The 18,139-nt window shown below is 40.3% G+C and overlaps 3 protein-coding genes across 3 annotated transcripts; all 3 read right to left on the bottom strand.

Moving 5' to 3' along the window:
* Window positions 1-103: 103 nt before the first annotated feature.
* top6bl (TOP6B like initiator of meiotic double strand breaks) lies at window positions 104-6,286 on the bottom strand. Its single transcript, XM_070963399.1, has 14 exons — window positions 6,266-6,286; window positions 5,949-6,069; window positions 5,425-5,478; window positions 5,226-5,347; window positions 4,850-4,933; window positions 4,708-4,763; window positions 4,271-4,342; window positions 3,897-4,092; window positions 2,982-3,105; window positions 1,234-1,392; window positions 1,030-1,151; window positions 578-688; window positions 264-362; window positions 104-151 (listed from the first exon to the last, which is right to left on the bottom strand). Exons 1-14 carry the CDS (start codon window positions 6,284-6,286, stop codon window positions 104-106), a joined length of 1,389 nt encoding a protein of 462 aa, XP_070819500.1.
* Window positions 6,287-6,863: 577 nt separating this feature from the next.
* tstd1 (thiosulfate sulfurtransferase like domain containing 1) lies at window positions 6,864-9,212 on the bottom strand. Its single transcript, XM_070962938.1, has 4 exons — window positions 9,107-9,212; window positions 8,131-8,259; window positions 7,328-7,490; window positions 6,864-7,100 (listed from the first exon to the last, which is right to left on the bottom strand). The coding sequence occupies exons 1-4, from the start codon at window positions 9,117-9,119 to the stop codon at window positions 7,046-7,048; spliced, it is 360 nt and encodes a 119-aa protein (XP_070819039.1). The 5' UTR covers window positions 9,120-9,212; the 3' UTR covers window positions 6,864-7,045.
* Window positions 9,213-9,663: 451 nt separating this feature from the next.
* LOC139331333 (LRRN4 C-terminal-like protein) lies at window positions 9,664-12,809 on the bottom strand. Its single transcript, XM_070962763.1, has 2 exons — window positions 12,523-12,809; window positions 9,664-11,431 (listed from the first exon to the last, which is right to left on the bottom strand). Exon 2 carries the CDS (start codon window positions 11,427-11,429, stop codon window positions 10,638-10,640), a length of 792 nt encoding a protein of 263 aa, XP_070818864.1. The 5' UTR covers window positions 11,430-11,431; window positions 12,523-12,809; the 3' UTR covers window positions 9,664-10,637.
* Between the last annotated feature and the right edge of the window lie 5,330 nt (window positions 12,810-18,139).

Raw genomic sequence — 18,139 nt, 5'->3', positions numbered from 1 at the left:
CCATAACCACCGCATTTACAACGTTCAGCACTACTACACTTCTCCAAAATACTCTTCTACTATGAAATACTCATTCGACTGTTAACTTCAAACTCAGGCATTCTCAGATTTCTGTTCTGGTGGGCTCATCACTCTCAGGATGTTCTTCCATCTGTGAAAGTAATGATGTGTTCTTAGATTATGGGTTAAACCTGATGTCTAAAAGCACTGAAGTGTTGCTATAGCAACTGGGTGGTGCCAGTAGTAACAAACATCCCACTCACCTGGGCGGCATAGCACCTGCCCCTGGGAATGAATTTCCATGATGTTACCCTACTCAGTGATTCACAGAGGGAGGCTGACAAGTCATGAGTGTCACGCACCTGACAGACACACACATTATGGATGCACATCTGACCTTTGTCACACCATCATCAGATATCCATGTACATACATGGATGTAACAGGTGTGTTTACAATGCAGCAAACATCCTGATAAGATCTTTGCCAGTGGTGTCTTTGTCAACGCCTGAGAGTTGAGACAGTGAAACTACTGCAAGTGTGTGCACGAACATTTTAAAATGAACTTTTTTCTCACCTTCATGCGGCTCAGACAGGCATTTCTGAAGTCCATGTTACTGCTGCAGCTCACAATACCCATGGTTGAACCGAGTATCACCTCAGCAGCTGAACGCAGCTTCTCTTGGTCCTTACATGTCACACACACAAATCATCCAAACAAACACTATAAGGACTCAAATCAATTATGAATTTTCATTAATGCATTGATTCTTTTTCCATTTAAATTATTGATTAATCTGCCACAACCTGCAAAAGTTTTACATCTTTGCTTGATAAACAACATCATCAATAAACTCATCATCAAAACTGTTGTTGGTTCATTTTTCTGCATATCGATTAGTCAATTAACTTTAGTGTCAGAGACTACACACCATTATATTACACTGTAAAATTCTGAAAACAAAACAACTTGCGATTAATGAGTATCCCCTCTCTGAAAGTCAGTGTGTATGTCTTTCGCAGACCTGCCTTTTTTCTCCTTTTTTGGGCTTTCAGTGCGTTCTTCAGCTCAGTTTGCAGTGCTGTTGTGACCGCCTGCCTGTTGTTACTCAGAATATCCTCCAGGTGGTGCTCTATCAGCACCTCTGTGTCTGTGGGAGGATCACAAAGAAAAAAATCTGAAAACAACTTAAAAGCCGTGTTTTGTGATTTATATGTGGAGCTGTCTCTCACCCATGAGATCAGAGAGCTGATGGGAGAATGGGTCGCTGTGCTGCAGGAAGAGAAAAAGCAGGAGATTCTGCTGCATTCGACAAAGACTTGATTCTTGTTCTGCATCCTTCCAGTTTTCTTGCTCTGTGGCGTACACACAACCACCACTGTGCACACCATCTGCAGGGGATGTTAAAATGTTGAATTACATGGACACAAAGAGAGAAAATGAGTATTAGGGATGATATCTACTTTAACAATAAACACTGCAAGTCTTCGCTGGTTGAAGACGCACTGGTACCGTGGTGGGTTGTAAAATGTGTACGTAACATTGTGTTCATGGAAGACACACCTTTGGGTTGGGCAAGCAATTATCATAATCAAATCAAAAGTTCTAGTTTTAAAACCTGAGGTCACTTCAATTCAGTAAGGTCGCAGGTGTTTGCAAAGACTTTTCTTCTTTCTTTCTTTTCTTTTCTTTTCTTTTCTTTTCTTTTCTTTTCTTTTCTTTTCTTGGGTGTAAAAGTATCAACATTAGCGGCTCAAAATGTGTCTTTTCAGGTCAGAGTAAACCAACTTCACTGATGTAATGCTTTTAACAAAGGATCTTCTCTGTTTGTCAAAATGGATCTCCTCTCTGGCAAGAAACCAGAACCAACTGTCTTATGGGGCATTTTTCTTTAGTTAATATTGTGAATGAATAAGCTTCCCGTGATTGATGTAGACTCGTGGCTTTGCTCGTGGTTGTGATTCATTGTGTAACTTACAAGGGGAAAAGAAATACATATTATGCAAGAGTGATTTCTGAGAACTGAGCCAGTTTAAAATTTTATCATGATATGTCTACATTTACCCGTGCTACCCGTTACTTATTGTCTGTGCCAGACAGATACTATTTCATGACTAAGCTCAGTCCCAGACAAAGTGTTGCTTTACACTAAACCAGATCAGGTCAACTCAGCTTCTTTTTTTTAACATATCAGATAATGTTGATCACACCTGCAAAAAGTTTTATTCTTAAAGATCTTCTTGTGGAAACTAAGGCCAGATTATGGTATGATGAGGTGCTGGATTCACCATGCTCAGAGTTAAATATGACAATATTTCTGGTATAAAACAAGTTGGAAAAACACATTGGAAACCTTTCTCTGCTCCAAATCCTACACCCCAACTCTGTGCCGTGAGAGCTGTTTTGCTATGTGGAAGCAACATCACTTTTTGCATTGGAACAAACTGTTCGCAACGAATGTAAACCACTTGTGCAGATTAGTTGCATGTGAACTTAATTCACATGAGACAAGGAATATGCTGTGACAGTCATTTCACATCCAGAGCCCAGATATTGAGTGTTTGAGCTGTTTCTCACCAAGTTCAATGCTGTCACTTTAAGGTTTTTGTTACTGCGTTCTGTGTGTTTTTTTCTACTTCCATTGTTGTGTGGTTTTATTCCTCTGATTCAAATTATGGGCCTTTTGTTCCATCTAAGTTTTTATAAGCAGCTTCAGGCCAGGGCCCTTCTCTAACAAATACAGGTGGTTCAAATTAGTCTCCTTCAACTCAGGCCTCATAGTCAGGAAGTAATGAAGTTTTAAAGTGTTTCAAAAAGTCACTTTTTAAAAACAGGATTAACTGTCCTGGACTTCGGACCTACTTCAGGTTCAACTAATACCATGTGTAAGAAAACTAGCTGTTACCGTTCATCTAACAAAAGACTTAATGCATATCCTGGCCATTAGTGTGTGTTGCTCCCATTACGGGTTGTTGTCTACCTTTGAAGGAGGAGCAGCGAAGGCCATGCAGGCCCAGTTCCTGACAGTCCAGATGTGCAGGGAGGTTCTGGAAGAAGGGGGAGGGGCCTGTGACAGGAACATTACTGGGGCCACATACCAACACATGTACACATGTGAAATCAAGGAAGGCTAATCCAAATCAGATGCCCTAACCATGTCATTTGAGGCTTCAGTAAGGAGCGTTGGTTTTCAGTCCAGATGTCTGAGCTCATCACTCTGCATCTTATTTGTGAGCCAAGCTGCGAATAAAAACTCATTCTGTATTGAGAGTTCACTCTTCTGGTCATTACCCAAAGCTTATAACCCTAGACAAAGGGCTGGAACGTAGGTCGACCAATAAATCCAGAGTTTCACCTCAGATTGCTAATTAGCTGTGCATAGGCAAGAGAGTAAGTACAAGTACTTGTCTCTCTTTTTCATTTGTTACACAACTTCTGCTGTTATTTTTCATGTCAACATCAATCAAACGTAACAATATGTATTATCTCCGTATTTAAATCATAACGTGGCTCTTTTCACTGTGTCTTGTGTGTGGCCGTTCAGATCAACTAGAAACAGACTTGTGATGTGGTCAGACAATACCACTTATGAACTAGTTCTGTTCAAGCCTCACAGCCTGACCCTGAGATACTTGAACTTCCTGACTTGGAGAAGTGACTCACTCCAATCCAGAGGGAGTACCATGGACTTGGACTCGGACGTGTTAACCCTCACGCTGCTTTCACACTTGGCTGCAAAACAGTCCCAGTGCACAGTAAACGTCACAGTCTGATGAATCCAGCTGAACCACAGCCTTTGCAAAAACAATGGCGAGCCCTCTGCAACCCAGCTGCGCCTGTTGATTGTGCCCAAGAAAATCGCAAGCAGAATTGTGATTAAATCAGCAAAGGATACTTGTATGTGAGTGATTTGTGTTGCCAGATTGGGGTACTGCAGCACACAGGGGCTCAGAAGTGTCACAGGCTGGACACTGAGCTCTCCAAACAGACCCTGCTCCATGGCTTCAGGTGGGATACTGAGTGGCAACTTGTCTCCACAGACAGGGTGTCCTCCCTGACACCAGCATCCTTTCTTCACACACTCTGGAGGCCTGTAAACCCAAGGAGAGAGTATCACTTCCTAGAAACAACACGCTTGTATATGCCCCGCTATATTCAACATGTGTTTGTTGCAATAATAGATGAAGACAAAATTATTTTGGTTACACATCCATATCTATGCACACAAAGAGCAACACATTAAATAATATTTAAAAAAGCATCACTGACTGTGTGCTACATGTGACATCCAAGATTCGTGACGGTTGGTTTGCCCATGAAATTTTACTCTTGATCTTCACGCTGCAAGAATATGAATACAACATTAGCACTTCATCAAAACAGACCCAAGGGGGTTCAGCAAGAGGAGTGAGGCATTGTGTTGGTGTCTGTTGTTAGGTTGTAACTCCTTAAGTTAAAAACATAGCAAACCCACTGCTGTGCAGTCTTTGTATGTGAGGTCAAGTTTTACTTGTACATGTTAAGAAACCTTATAAACAAAACAGATAAAGTTTGTGTAACACAATGACTGAATGAATCACTGCAGAATACATCAGACAATTTCTAAAGACAGAAAAACTTTTTTTGAGTAAAACTGTTGCATCATGTGACCATCTGACAGGTGGGAAAAAGAAAGTTAACAGCTGTGCCTGCGTTAGCAGTCATACCTAAAGTCTCGCTGAAAGGTCTGCAGACTGAATTTGAACCTGAGGTGGATTTTGATCTGTGAATAAAAAAAAAACACTCACATTTTTCCTCCCTACTTTGACACAATAATGCAGATACAGGTCAGAGGAAAACATATCCTACCCCTGCATTCATTAAACTGACTGTGCCGAGAAACGCTTCTATACGAGCACACCACTCTGAAGAGAGAAGTCTTGCATCTTTCATCTGTACAGTGCAAAGACATAGAGAGAGATGATATGTATAAATTTAAGAAAATCAATGCTGAATTTAATTCAAATGTGTTTTGGGCTCAATGCAATATCAATTATTGTCATTTGGGTAATTTTTGCATCATTACTAAAATCAATCACGTGATCCCACCCAAAATATCTTTGGACATTCTTCCAACAGAAGTTATTAAAGAGCTTAAAAGGTTTAAGACAATGCTCAGGCTCTCATATCATTAATCATTATTCATGTTGATAAAATGCTTGTAAAGGATCACTGTTGTTTGTACCTGAAATGACAGCAGTAATCTGAGGGAGCCATACAAGTCAGTGAAGGCACACAGCTCCTCAGGGTCCGGCTGAGGACACGGCCACAGACAGGGAAACATGCTCTCCTGCAAATCTGTGACGACTAATGTAACAAAAAAGAGGTGATGTAGAGATGTAGAGTACAGGAGCTGGTGGTGTATGTATATGTTAGTACCATACCAGGCTGGAGAGCTTCCATTTTAATGCCTCTGCACCAGGGACCAGCAGCTGCAACTGCACCACAGATGTGAACACTGTTACAGCACATTGTGATATACAGTATGTCACATCTATTTGTTTTATCTTGTTTAAGAAGTAAATCCTAACAGCTGCTTCAAATCCAAGCCGAAATGAGACCAAATAAAGGTGCACTAATGCATCAAAGAGGCCAGTTAATCAAGTCTTTTATCTATTTCTCTTTTTTGGATATGAAGGATTGCATTTTTTGTTAGATTCTTCTGAAATTCTATACCTGATATGTAAACGTGTTTTTACCATATCTTGCACATTTTCACCTTAGATGTTATTTTACTTACGTATGGATTGTTAATAGTTGTATCAAATTTGCTATTTTTGAGTGAAACAATGACTTGTGCAATGATGAATAAGTGAACCTTGAACTTCGAGGCACTTTTACTCCTTTTGTGATTCATCCAGATGAAGCAGCTCAGATGATGGGAACATGGAGAAGTGTTAAGGCTTACCAGTGCAGTTCAGACTTTGAACAGAAGCTGTTTCAGTCCACAGAAGCACCAAGAGTCCCCCTGCTGTCTTTAAAACATGCTGTTTTCTTTGCTTTTCCAAAAGCATGACCAACCGCAGCACCTGCAGTGGTACACAAACTCCCTATTTAGCTAGCTAAAACTATGGCTACGTTATGCTAGCTAGCTTCAAACCTTGATTAACAACTCTGTTTAATACACAATTAACTACGAGCAGACGTGAACTGTAAATTAAACAATAATTTTACGCGTAAAAACGCTGCGTTTCTAGCTAGAATAATGATAATTTAACCCATTACCTGCTGTATTTCTTTTAGCATCTTCAGCCAACTGGCGCAGTTTACCTGCCACGCGCACTGAATGGGATTTAATATTAAGCACGTGCGTCTGCCACTATGCCACTGACAGACACAAGAAGGTCTTCCTGCTAAATTAATTTCAAACTTACACACTTTCCTACACCCTATATCACACCTGGTAATGTCACATCTGTGAAATCGCAGGTAATACCGCGAGAGATGAGGAATATCTCTAAGTACATTTGTGGAACTTACGTGTTCATATTTTATTTTTGGCTCTTCCAAGTTAATATAGTCTAAAAAAAATAAATGCGTTGAATCCATATTTCACTCTGTTACAGTGTAATCATAGAATGTAAGCTCCTCTTCATGTCTTCAATCCACATTGAATTTACAGAAATGACTGAGGACCTAATCTTAACTAACAGGCTGCATACTACCTTTTCCTTGAGCTGTCAATCACATCTCACTGTTCTGTTAACGTACACTGTCTCTTTGTACTACATTTCATGCTACCAGTGTCAACATCTTTTTAGCATGCACACAGTTTTTTCCAGTTTTTGCTTGTCCAGTTATGATCACCATAAACACAAGTGCATCTCAGAAACAACATAATTTATTTTATTTGTGCCTTCAATACAATGATGCAATATATGAATACAATACAGTATCAAAAGATAAACTAAAACCCCCCTGCAAGAATATTTCTCCATATTGTCTTTCTAGCTTTCACAACTGTTATATGTATAAATATAGAGGAGGCTTTGCCTTCAACGTGAATCACTTTCCTTCTTTCTCAGACCACTCCTTGTATGCTCCAGCATAATTACGTGCACTGAAACGGAAGACAGAGGACAAATTTTAGAACAATAAGATAAAATAATACATATGGACAGCTCACAGGCAATGTTTCTATGAGGAAACAATAAACAAAATTGTTGTACGGGGCATGAGTCAAATCTTAAAACTGTGAAGGCTATGTATGTAGGACATTCTGTTTAAAAGCAATGTGGAGGTGTGAGTGTGTGTAAAATGTATGGTAACTAGTCATAACATATTTACTTCACGTATCCAAGTTCGTAGGCCTTGCTTGTGGCCATTCCCCCTCTCTTCCCCATGTGACAGTGAAATACCAGTTCTGGTGCGTCCACTGTTGGCTTGGTTACTCCGTACTTGGCCTTGAATGCTTCTGGCTCCATTGAAAGAGCAGCTTCTACTGTATCAACTGAGTGAAAGGGAGGAAGACAGAAAAGTGTTCAAGATTAAATAAATGTTGGCCATAAACACGAACATCCAATACAAAACATTCTACAGTACACTGATGCTTAACCCACAATGCACATTTCTGCATGTTGAGTATGCAAAACAACAGACTTCGATCTGAATGTGTGTAAGTGGTCACATTGAAGGCAAGAAAGAAATGTAGTGTTCAGTAGAGCTGCAATGACTAATCCATTAGATGCGAACTATTAAATTAATCCGCAACTATTTTGCTAAACAATAGTTTGAGTAATTTTTTTTAAGAAAAAACGAAGTCAAAGTTCTCTGATTCCTGCTTCTTTAAATGTGAATATTTTCTGGTTTCTTCACTCCTCTATGACCGCAAACTGAATATCTCTGGGTTGTGGACAAAACAAGGCAACTGAGGACATCATCTTGGGCTTTGGGTGACACACTGATGGACCCTTTTCACTATTTTCTGACATTTTATAGATCAAACAACTAATCAATTAAATAAAAAAACAATCAACAGACTAATCGTTGCAGCCTTAGTGTTCAGTATAAGACAATGGTTATGCCCTGCATGTATTTTAACTTTGTTATTCTTTTCTTCCCTCTTTGTAAATGCATTAAAAGAAGCTCACTGGGGATGTGTACAGATCCTGGAATACGTCCTTTCTCCAGTTCCTCTTTGCTGCGGACATCAACCAGAACCAGATTCTGGCTCTTTCCCACTAGCGCTTTCAGATCTTCATAGGAGATTTCCTTGATGACTGGCAATGAGAGAAGAAGCTCATTAAAGTCTGATAAACCTTTGTTTAATACTGCCATTAATTGTACCATTCAGTCTTTTCAAACACAGGTTAGACATCAAGTGATAAAGCAGCCTGACACAAGATTTTATTAGGAACCTTTATGACAAGGTGAGGAATACAGATTCTGAATTTGGGGGCAAACAAAGCACTGGCATCAGAATCAGTTCCAGCTGAGCAACTCAGACTAAATGTACCTTCAGGGCACATTTCATTCCAAAAGATTGCTCCCTCATGTTTGCAATCATGCTGTTTTTTTAAAAAAATTTAATAAGGGTGTGTGTCTGAAAATTAGGAGTAAATGTACAATGCCCCCACTCGCCTTTGATGTAACAGGTTAGGGTATGCAAACATTTTTTGTTTTGCTTTACTTCAGGGTGAAATTATGAAACTGGATTGCTGGTTGTTGCTGGGGCAACCAGTTGGCACTCCCCGGGAATACCAGCAGCTTCCGGTTTGACCTTATTATGACTTTTATTATCTGCTGAGTCATACTGAATCGTTACGGTATGCAGATTAAGAAAGGAATTGTTTCCCTATTTAATATTTATTCGGTAGCAAAATCTGTGCACGAGATAGTGAGTGTAATGCAATAACTAGGGACACACCTTTAATTCCTATTACAGTATAGCTGCTATTATTGAGGCACTTGACTTACGGTGTATGTATATATTTACAAACTAAAAAAGTGCAAGGTATTCAACTACTTGGACAATATTAAGGATCTTTCAAATAATTCCTAAAATTCAAAGAGGCGACAGTTAGTACATCATATGAGTCTCAATGAGTGAGGTGAAAAAAGACTCACCTGAGCTCGCCATTCTGCTTGTTCGAAGCCGTTATGAACGCTAACGAAAGTTAATTTCATACGTTAAAAACAATACACCTTCTTCCTTATCTTATTAAATGACGAATCACTGACTTAGACGTCATAGATAGGCGGGATATAAACTGAAAGACTTCGGTGCTAGCCAATAAAATTGACTTCCCACTTGCAGTATTTTTGTAAGACTTTCAAAATAAAATTTGAGAAGTTGAAGTTGCATCACGTAAATACATACCGTAATGAAGAGTGCAGATCCTCCAAAGAAAGTATGTAGTATGTAAGAGAATTAAACTAGAAATATAAAAGTAGTCAGCAAAATATAATAAAAGCAACCAAAGTAAAAGTGCTCACTATGCAGAATGAGCCTTTCCAGATTATTATATACATCATATATTGACTTATTATTGTCGATGCATTAACAAATTAAATACATTTTAAGTTTTTAACTGTTTAAGATGGAGCTAATTTTATCAACTTCATATCCTGCTGAATAGTTTAATCTGTAAAAAAAAAATAAAAAAAAATCATATAGTGAAATTTTATAAATTGGTGATTTTTATTTGTTTGTAAAATCATTGTCTCCAAAGTAAAGAGGAACTAAAGCTCTCAAAAAATGTAGTGCTGTAGAAATTACAATAGTCCCCTCTTAAATGTAGCAGAGTAGAAGTATAACATTACAGGCAATTAGATTACTTAAGTAAACAAGCAGTGTCTAAATATTTCTTTTAAATAAGTATTTAGCAAGTATTTCTATGACAGAATCAACATTTGAGTAAGTGATAACATAGTAAATGCAGATAAGATTCAACACAGCACACAAGGGGTCAGTGAATGTTTGATAAGTGATGTGTGGTGACATACATTGGTCACCAGATTTCAACCCAAATCAACATCTATGGGACATTTTATGCTAACTTGTTCAGTCCCTCCAGTAAAATTTCGGAGACTTGATGCCCAGGGAGAATAGAGCAGTCCTTGTGGCTTGTGCCTTAGCTGCACCTTATAGACACATCATGTTATTTTTCTTCATCAGTTTGTCAGTTTGTCATCAGTTTGTCACCCTGCTGTATGATACAACACGTAGGCCTGTGCAAAACCTTTCTGATGAAAGCAAAAAGTTCAACCAAGACATTTTACACAGTTTTTATTAAAATAAGTTTTAGTTTATTACAAAAGTTTCAGTCAGTATATCCTAAAAAAAGATTAATATTTACAATTCAGTTCAACCATGATAAAATGAAAAAGCACTACAACAAACAAGGGTTAATTTGCCCGCAAATAAACCTTTAGTTCGAACCACAAAATAACAGAATTACCCATTTGTTAGTGTTATTCCATTAACACGACTCCTCTTTCCCCCAATAGGTTTACATATTCCTTGAAACAGGACTGTATACAACTCTTTAATCTCACACCACCCCAAAACTATGTGACATGTGGTCATGTTTACACCGTTCCTGTGCCCCCTGTCTCAAGGTGCCTACAGTGTGACTGGGATGGATTCTAGTCTGGATCACAGAGTTCCCTCTGTGCTGTAAGAAGGGTTCCCTAGTCCATCAGCGGAGTCCCTCTTTGCCTTTTGACACAATTTAAACTTCCAGAGGATCACAGCTGCTATGATGAGGAGTAGAAGGAGGGAGACTCCTCCTCCTATGATCCCAGCTAACAGTTTATGGTCAGATGTTTCAGGAGGGTCATACCGCTTACAAGAGAAGTCTGAGGGGGTGCTGGGTCCTGCTTTGTTCACTGCCTCCACACACACTTTAGTCCCAGCTTCCAAAGAGCTGACCAAACCTCGACGTGAAGCAGCCTGAAACTCCTGGGCATCTCCTTCATTTCCCTGAATCACCACTCTGTACCGAGACACCACAGAAGAAGGAGCGCACCACTGGATCTCCACCTTCCCTCTGTCATTCCCCTCATTGATCGGCAGCATCATATGGATACGTGGTGCATGAGGAGGCACATCAGCCCCACTGATTCCAGGACAGAGACACCCAGTCTTTGCAAAGAGACTGGCACAGGGCTCCTGATCCTCCAAGCAGGGGTTGTATTGACAGAGGCGTGGTTCCCGTTGGAGACGGGTAGTTCTCATGGAGGACTGCACTTCAGGAGGAGCACTGTGGGTGTCGATGTCCTCATCCTCATAGTCACTATCTGACCCCATGGCGGTCATGTGTATGATCCGTGGATAAGTGACAGTAGGGGAAGCAGAGGCTGCCTGAGTGAAGAGGTGGGAGTGGAGGAGAGGCGAGGCACTCAGAAAAAGGAGAAGCACAGCCAGGCTCCTGTGAAGTGACGTCATCTCTGCGCACAGAAATGACAATGACTAAAATAATACAGATAATAATACAGTCATAAATAGATCACTGGTACAGTGTACAGAGTACATTTATCCATTCAGTCTAAGAGAGGAAATACATCTTCATTGGTCATTGTTTCTCTATTGACCTTGTATATCAAAATTATACCCAGAGGCCAATTATAAGAAGGAGAAGGAAATCAAAATGGATGTGAAGCGGAATAAAGGAAGTGAAATGAAGAAGTTGTTGTTACTGTAGTAGTAGTCACTGCGTCAAAACACAGAAACCAAAATACAGATCTTTGTTGCATTTCTCAATAAAACAAAATTGGAAACAAGGATCCACGGTGGAACCAAGCATTTCTTTCTCTTTCAGCAGAAGACAAGAAAGATGTGTTGCGTACGGTAAGACGTAAAACAAATATCTTTGGCTTTTTGACTAGGATGCTGTTTCACCGGAGTTTACAGCTGGGAAATGACTGTGTTTAATCAGACTATTGCGATGTTCTGGTTTCCATCCCATAAACAGCCTTAGATAAATAAATGCTGAGTCCTGGAAGAAAAAAGCACAACTATTGGAGTGACCCCATCCCCATCAACACTTCCACTTTCTCCTGGCTACAAGCCAGATGAGTTCTGTGGGAACCCAAAACTGGGTTAGTACAGAAGTACTAACGGATGGGTTTTCATTTTACGCTTTCTGGTTATTTCAAGAATAACCCTTTTCATGCCTTTAAATGCGACCAGTGATTACATCTTTAAAAATGGTGATGATGTGGTTGAAATAGGTGTTGAATCTTTATCACGCACTTGTGTACATTACAATCCTGACCATTCTTTATTGTTCAACACTTTTATCCTCTGCTTGTTCTGTATTTGCTCTCCTCGTTCTTAGCTGTATGTGCAGTGCTAGTACATTGAGAGCAATGAAAAGCTGGACTCAAATTCCTTGTACGTGGACACATGCTTGGCCAATAAAGCCGATTCTGAAAATACACATCAAACCATTCCAGTGTTTTGCGTCTGGTTAACACACATCACCATCATTAGAAAAGTGACTTAGAAGTAAAGAAGTGTTCAAAATGGTTTACTGTACCTGATTGTTGGTGATGGATGCTTCAAGTTCTCTCTTTCTCCCTTGTTTGCAGTCTGTCTGCTCTCACCGTGTACTCACTATCGTCCTCTGCTCTCTCTGTTTTAAGTTGTTTCACTTGGACTCCCTCCTCCTCAACACCCCTCCTTTTCTCCCCTCGGTGCCTCTCCCTCCCATTTTACTCCGTCTCTGTCTTCTGTCTTTTTTCACATCTTGCCTCCTTCTCTTTCTCAACAGGGCTTCCAGCCAGCCATCGCTGCTCTTTTATATTTCTTTTGTGTGGATTTTTTTCTGCGAATGTGTGCGTCTGAAGAGTAAGGGGCAGTGGGGGGGTGGGGGGTGGGGGGGCAGAGTCACCATGTGCTTGTGCGCTGCTTAGCATATTAATTTACAGAGCGGCAGCATGAGGCAGGCTTGTGCTTGTTGCAGTATGTGTTTGTGTAATCCGGAGGTGTAGCTGCCTGTTTTTGATTACTTCTTTAAACGTTCCTGCATGCTCTGCAGGTGTTCTTGTGGAAACAAACAGGACATAAGGTCATTGCGTGTTTATGTGTGCCTTTGAGAGTGGGGGGTGAAGAATGCATGCATGTGTATTTATTATGGACCCCCTACACTTCTTGCAGCCCCCATTGCGACAAGCTGGGGAGGGGGGTGATCAAGGCTTTCTTCTCTCTCATCCTTTTATGGGGTAAAGCTGGCAACGCAGGCATGTTCTTTCTTATTCCAAGCGCCCATGCCCACATTGCACAGATGAGAGGAAAAGTACCAGGGCAGAGGCCTCCCTCTTTTCCAGTTTCAAAACTCAAAGGATTTACTCAACCTACATTACTAAAAAAAAAAAAAAAAACCCAGTGACTTCTGCCTTGTCTTAGAATAAACAGCTTCATTGGACTAGCGGTTGTTTATTGTTAAGCACATCAGCACAAACAAGGAATTTTTTGGAGCGTCTCAGCAAGTAGAAGGAAACAAACCCAACAACATACAACAAACTACGGTGAAGTGAGGTTGTGAGAGGGAGCACTTACATGTACAAATCAACTTGTTGTGTTCGCACGAAGGCAAACTGGTTTAATAATCTGTTCACAAGATAAAGGCTCAGAGCACAGAAACAATAAATTATTGGGAAATGAATAAACACAGACTGAAATGTACAGCAGGAAATTAGAGGGCAGATTTATGGGTTGTTTTTATACAAAGTTTTATGCTGGGAAAATAAGAACTAAACTTGGTGGAGACATCGACTTATGTAGCTTTTAAACACACCCGCAATGTCTCCTTGTTAATGTATGATCCTGATGAAGCCGATTACTTTGCTCGCTCATCCTGAACTGCTGACATAAATTAGCAACAGGGCTGAATTTTGAAATGCGGCAACCATTTTGTCATAATGTGACTATCATTGTTATATTATGAGCTTGCTTAAAGGGATCGGGGGTGAGTCATGGGTGGAGAAGAGACAAGCTTGTTCTATTCATTGTGAAATGTGGTGTTCATTAAGAAGAAGCTGAGACTCTGCATTAACCATGCGGGATTGCTCAGAAATGATGGTGCTGAGGGTGAGAGGTGTCAGTTGTAATGCATGGTTTGGATGTTGTTGTCCTATGTGGGGAATTACTTCCAAATAATCTTTTCTCCGGGCTAGATGAAACACACAGCCGCGTCCTCTCATGCTGGGTGGCTGCTTTGAGGCGACGCCTGTATAGAAGGAGAAGATGGACTGAATGGAAAGGCACAATAACCCCTCCTGCAGCAGATTGAAATTGTTAACCAACTGTGCTTTAGATGAAGTCACTCCCCTATTTCACATTTTAGGGGCTCACAGTTCCCAGGAATTTTTAAATTATTGGTTGAGCAAGTGTAGCTGCTGGTTGGTCAGTAATATCTGATGCAGTCATGGTACCCCGTAGGATAAAGGCCAGTGACTTTGGTGATCTCCTGACTTTTCCTCGACCACCATCAAGAGGCTGACAGCTTAGAATTATTTCTAAAATATCTCCACAACAATCGAATGGACTGCCATGAAGTTTTTAACAGATATCCATTGTGCCCAGAGGATGAATACTCTGGATTTTGGAGACCCCTTGACTTTTCATGTAATGCCACCAGCAGGTCAAAGTTTTCATTATTCATTGAAATATCACAACATCTACTACATGGAAATTTGTGGTTCTTGTTGACTTTGGTGACTTCTGCCAGCATAAGGTTCACATTTGGGGTTTTGAGAGTAATCTTACATCAACTACAGGATGGACTGACATGAAATTTGATACAGACATTCATGTAAAGAGGGACCTTCCCTCAAGTTTACCCTCATCTTTACATTTTTTACAGATTTAAACTTCAGGTTGTTTTGGCTGCATGAGACAACCATCTCTTCCACCCTCTGTCTGTCCCTCTCTCGGAAACGTCAGGCACTGATAAGTTTCCTCAATCTGCCTGTAACTGGGTGGTACAGGTTGCTGTGACTTATCAGAAGTCTATGTGATTCATTTCAGCATTGACTCCTGAAGGAGACAATCTATTTCCAGCAACTTTGAGTTCCACGTCATCATTTTTCACAAATTTTCTCACATTTCCATCACAGAAGTAGTTACATATACACTATTTCACCAACCAGCTGCCACGGTTCACAAGATATTTTAGCTTGTGTGAGTGCCAAAACATTTCACCTTCGTCTACCTGAATTAAAGTTTCAAATATGAAGAAACATACAGACAATAGGCCCACTGTTCAAAGGATACCTCTGAGCAACAGTTAAATGAGAGTATAAGAGATCACCAGTCATTGGTAAAATAACTTTCACATCACAGTCTGTGCAGATTTAAATGGGACCAGGTTCCTGTTTGAGTGTCAAGTGCACAATAATGCCGATAACAAGCTGGATTAACAGGTGCGTTGCTTCGGCAAAGCTGTTCTTAAAACTTTGGAATAGAGACAGAGGGTTAGTTTAGGGTTAGGGCTATTGGAGATGGATCACACAATGTCAGATGAACATACTTTTGAACCTGTTTAATCTAATTACTGAGCAGACTGCAGAGGGCCCGAAGAAAAACAGGTTCCCACATGCACCATTGTGGTTCAGTAATGTCCCAGCTCAATTAGGCTTCTCTGAGCTGGAAAAAAAATTAAAACCTGAAGGATTACAACAGCCATGGACTAAATGGAAGTTTTAACCATTTTTCTTATTTTGGGGTCCAAACTGGTGTCTGAATTTCTTTTATCCATGTTTAAAATGTCCATTATTGAAAGAAAGAAAGAAAGAAAGAAAGAAAGAAAGAAAGAAAGAAAGAAAGAAAGAAAGAAAGAAAGAAGGAAGATAAATATCAATATAACGCGTGATCCCAAACTTTTAAATGATAGTGTACATAAATATAACAACAGTGCTGTGCTGTGGATATGGTACTGTCAGTGAGTCAGTGTTTCTGTGGGTGACCAGGATTAGTCTGTGACAACACAGCTACTAACACTGTATGAGTGTGTCCACTGAGAGGTATAGATGTATGAAAGGAGGGCAAGTTCATGTGCTGTTCGTATGAGTGATCTCACACTTGTGTGTGGGCAAGGGTATATCAGAAAAACAACAGAGCTCCTCTCTTGTTCAAATAAGGAAGAGGACAAGAAGGAAGGCAAACAATATATGAAGTGTTTACAGGGACCATAAACTATCTGCGTTTCTCAGATCCCCTTTCTCGTGTCTTGTACTTTGCCTCTGACTATCATATCCTCATCACTCAGCAGAAAGAAAGCAAAGGGACTCTGGGCATTTTTCAAGGGTACATGACATGCAGTAAGCACCCTTAAGCCGCTTACAATCCCATTCATTTATACAGCATAGTGACTAACAGGCAGCTCTTTGTTCAGTAAAACTTGTGCTAAGGGCATGTTGGTCAATCCCTCAGAACGTCTGGACTCACCTTTCAGGTGAAACCAAGCACGACACGGGAGGCAGACTCACAACTGCTCTCAGATTGTACTACTGATAGGGTTCGCTGTTTTGTCTTCGCTGGCGATGAGTAAAACCTTCAGTGTTCACATTTGGAACTGTTCAATAGTTGTCTTTAAAGTGGGCGACATCACTCAGGAGACACATCATTGTACAATTTTCTGCTGCCACTGACAGTCAAGTTTGAGTGAAGTATTGTACAAACTGTGGTTCTAAGGCCCCCGAGGAATGAAGAAAGCCGCTGAGTGTGAGTCATACTACTCGAGATAATGACTAGCCCGCCAGTGCATTTTCCCTCTCCCACCACTGCAGCGTGTTTGAGCATGCTGCTTGGACATATGTCAGACAACCTGCACGTTTCACTGCCACCATCATTTGATTGTAGATAGGCCCACAATTTCATCAGCGCGTTGTAAACTATTACAGGAAGTGAATACACTTATTTCTTCAGTAAAAGATTGGTCACTGGAGTCAGGAATGCCACTTATGAAAACCTTGACTTTCACATTCACTCACTGAGACAGCCCTCGTCTGATGCGTGGGCCTCTCACAGATGCTCATTCCCTCTGCTACCCACACCTCTCTGAGGAGTTTAAGTATTCCAGTTTAAACAGGAAGCACTTCTATTCCTATCACCTTTGACCCCCCCATTTCATTCAAAAGGAATCCCAGGGTAGTCTTATAACCAGACTCTGTGAAGTTGTGTGAACAGTTATTTTTAGCTAAAAACACTGTGGAGCCAGTGTGGGCTCTGCAGTCTCGCTGTTTCTCAAGGGGAAAATTGGAAACAGGCATGTGATGATGTAGCAGCTCCATCTGATGACAAGGCCCCGCATTCCTCCTTCCACTGCGTGTTTGTGTGATCATAAACAATGCAGAATCCAAAGAGCGAGCTGGTGATCACAGAAACCATCCTGCAACAGCTCAGTTTAAATCCAACCCACTGAAATGAATCTCAGAGATATTGACCTTTGTCAAGGTCTACTAAACTGGAACATATTTAGAAAATCCTTTTTAGGATCAATTCCACTGAGTGTCGAATGTTGGGTAACCTCCAACCTTCCCCTTACGATCCCGAACAACCACATAAACAGAGTTGTAGCTCCACTTAGTGGTGAATACTAGTTTTTGTCACCTATTATCACACAAATCAGGAAACACAGAAATCCCCTGAAGCACCTCCGGGAAAAAGCCACCTCTGGTTGTTGTCTATTGAGGTTATCTAATTGAATCAAATAGAGCTGATAAATAGACTTGTCTTGATGTATTCTGTTCCAGGAAAGAAGCAGAAATGATGTCCGTCTGTTCAAGTGTGAAATACTCACTTTAATTGTCTCTGCTGGGAGAGTCTCTCTCTCTCTGGCCTCATCTATCTTGCTTCGTAAAGATTTTTACAGTTGACCTACATGTGTAGAAACAACACACAAATATCATTCGAGCCTGATTCCACCATATAAATTGTTGTGTAAGTAGTGCTAACATGCTTTATTTGATAAAAGATGACAGTGGTGACAAATATTATTGTGGTACTTACTTGATAATTTACAGATTCATCTTTTATCTATCTATCTATCTATCTATCTATCTATCTATCTATCTATCTATCTATCTATCTATCTATACACACTCAGTTATAAGTATGAATAGTAGAATTTAAATGGTGGTGGATCTTATTTT

The sequence above is a fragment of the Chaetodon trifascialis genome, chromosome 5 (assembly GCF_039877785.1).
Source record: "Chaetodon trifascialis isolate fChaTrf1 chromosome 5, fChaTrf1.hap1, whole genome shotgun sequence".
In the NCBI taxonomy this organism is placed as follows: domain Eukaryota; kingdom Metazoa; phylum Chordata; class Actinopteri; order Chaetodontiformes; family Chaetodontidae; genus Chaetodon; species Chaetodon trifascialis.
The sequence above is the reverse complement of the archived record's forward strand: the minus strand, read 5'-3'. Positions and strand labels throughout refer to the sequence as shown.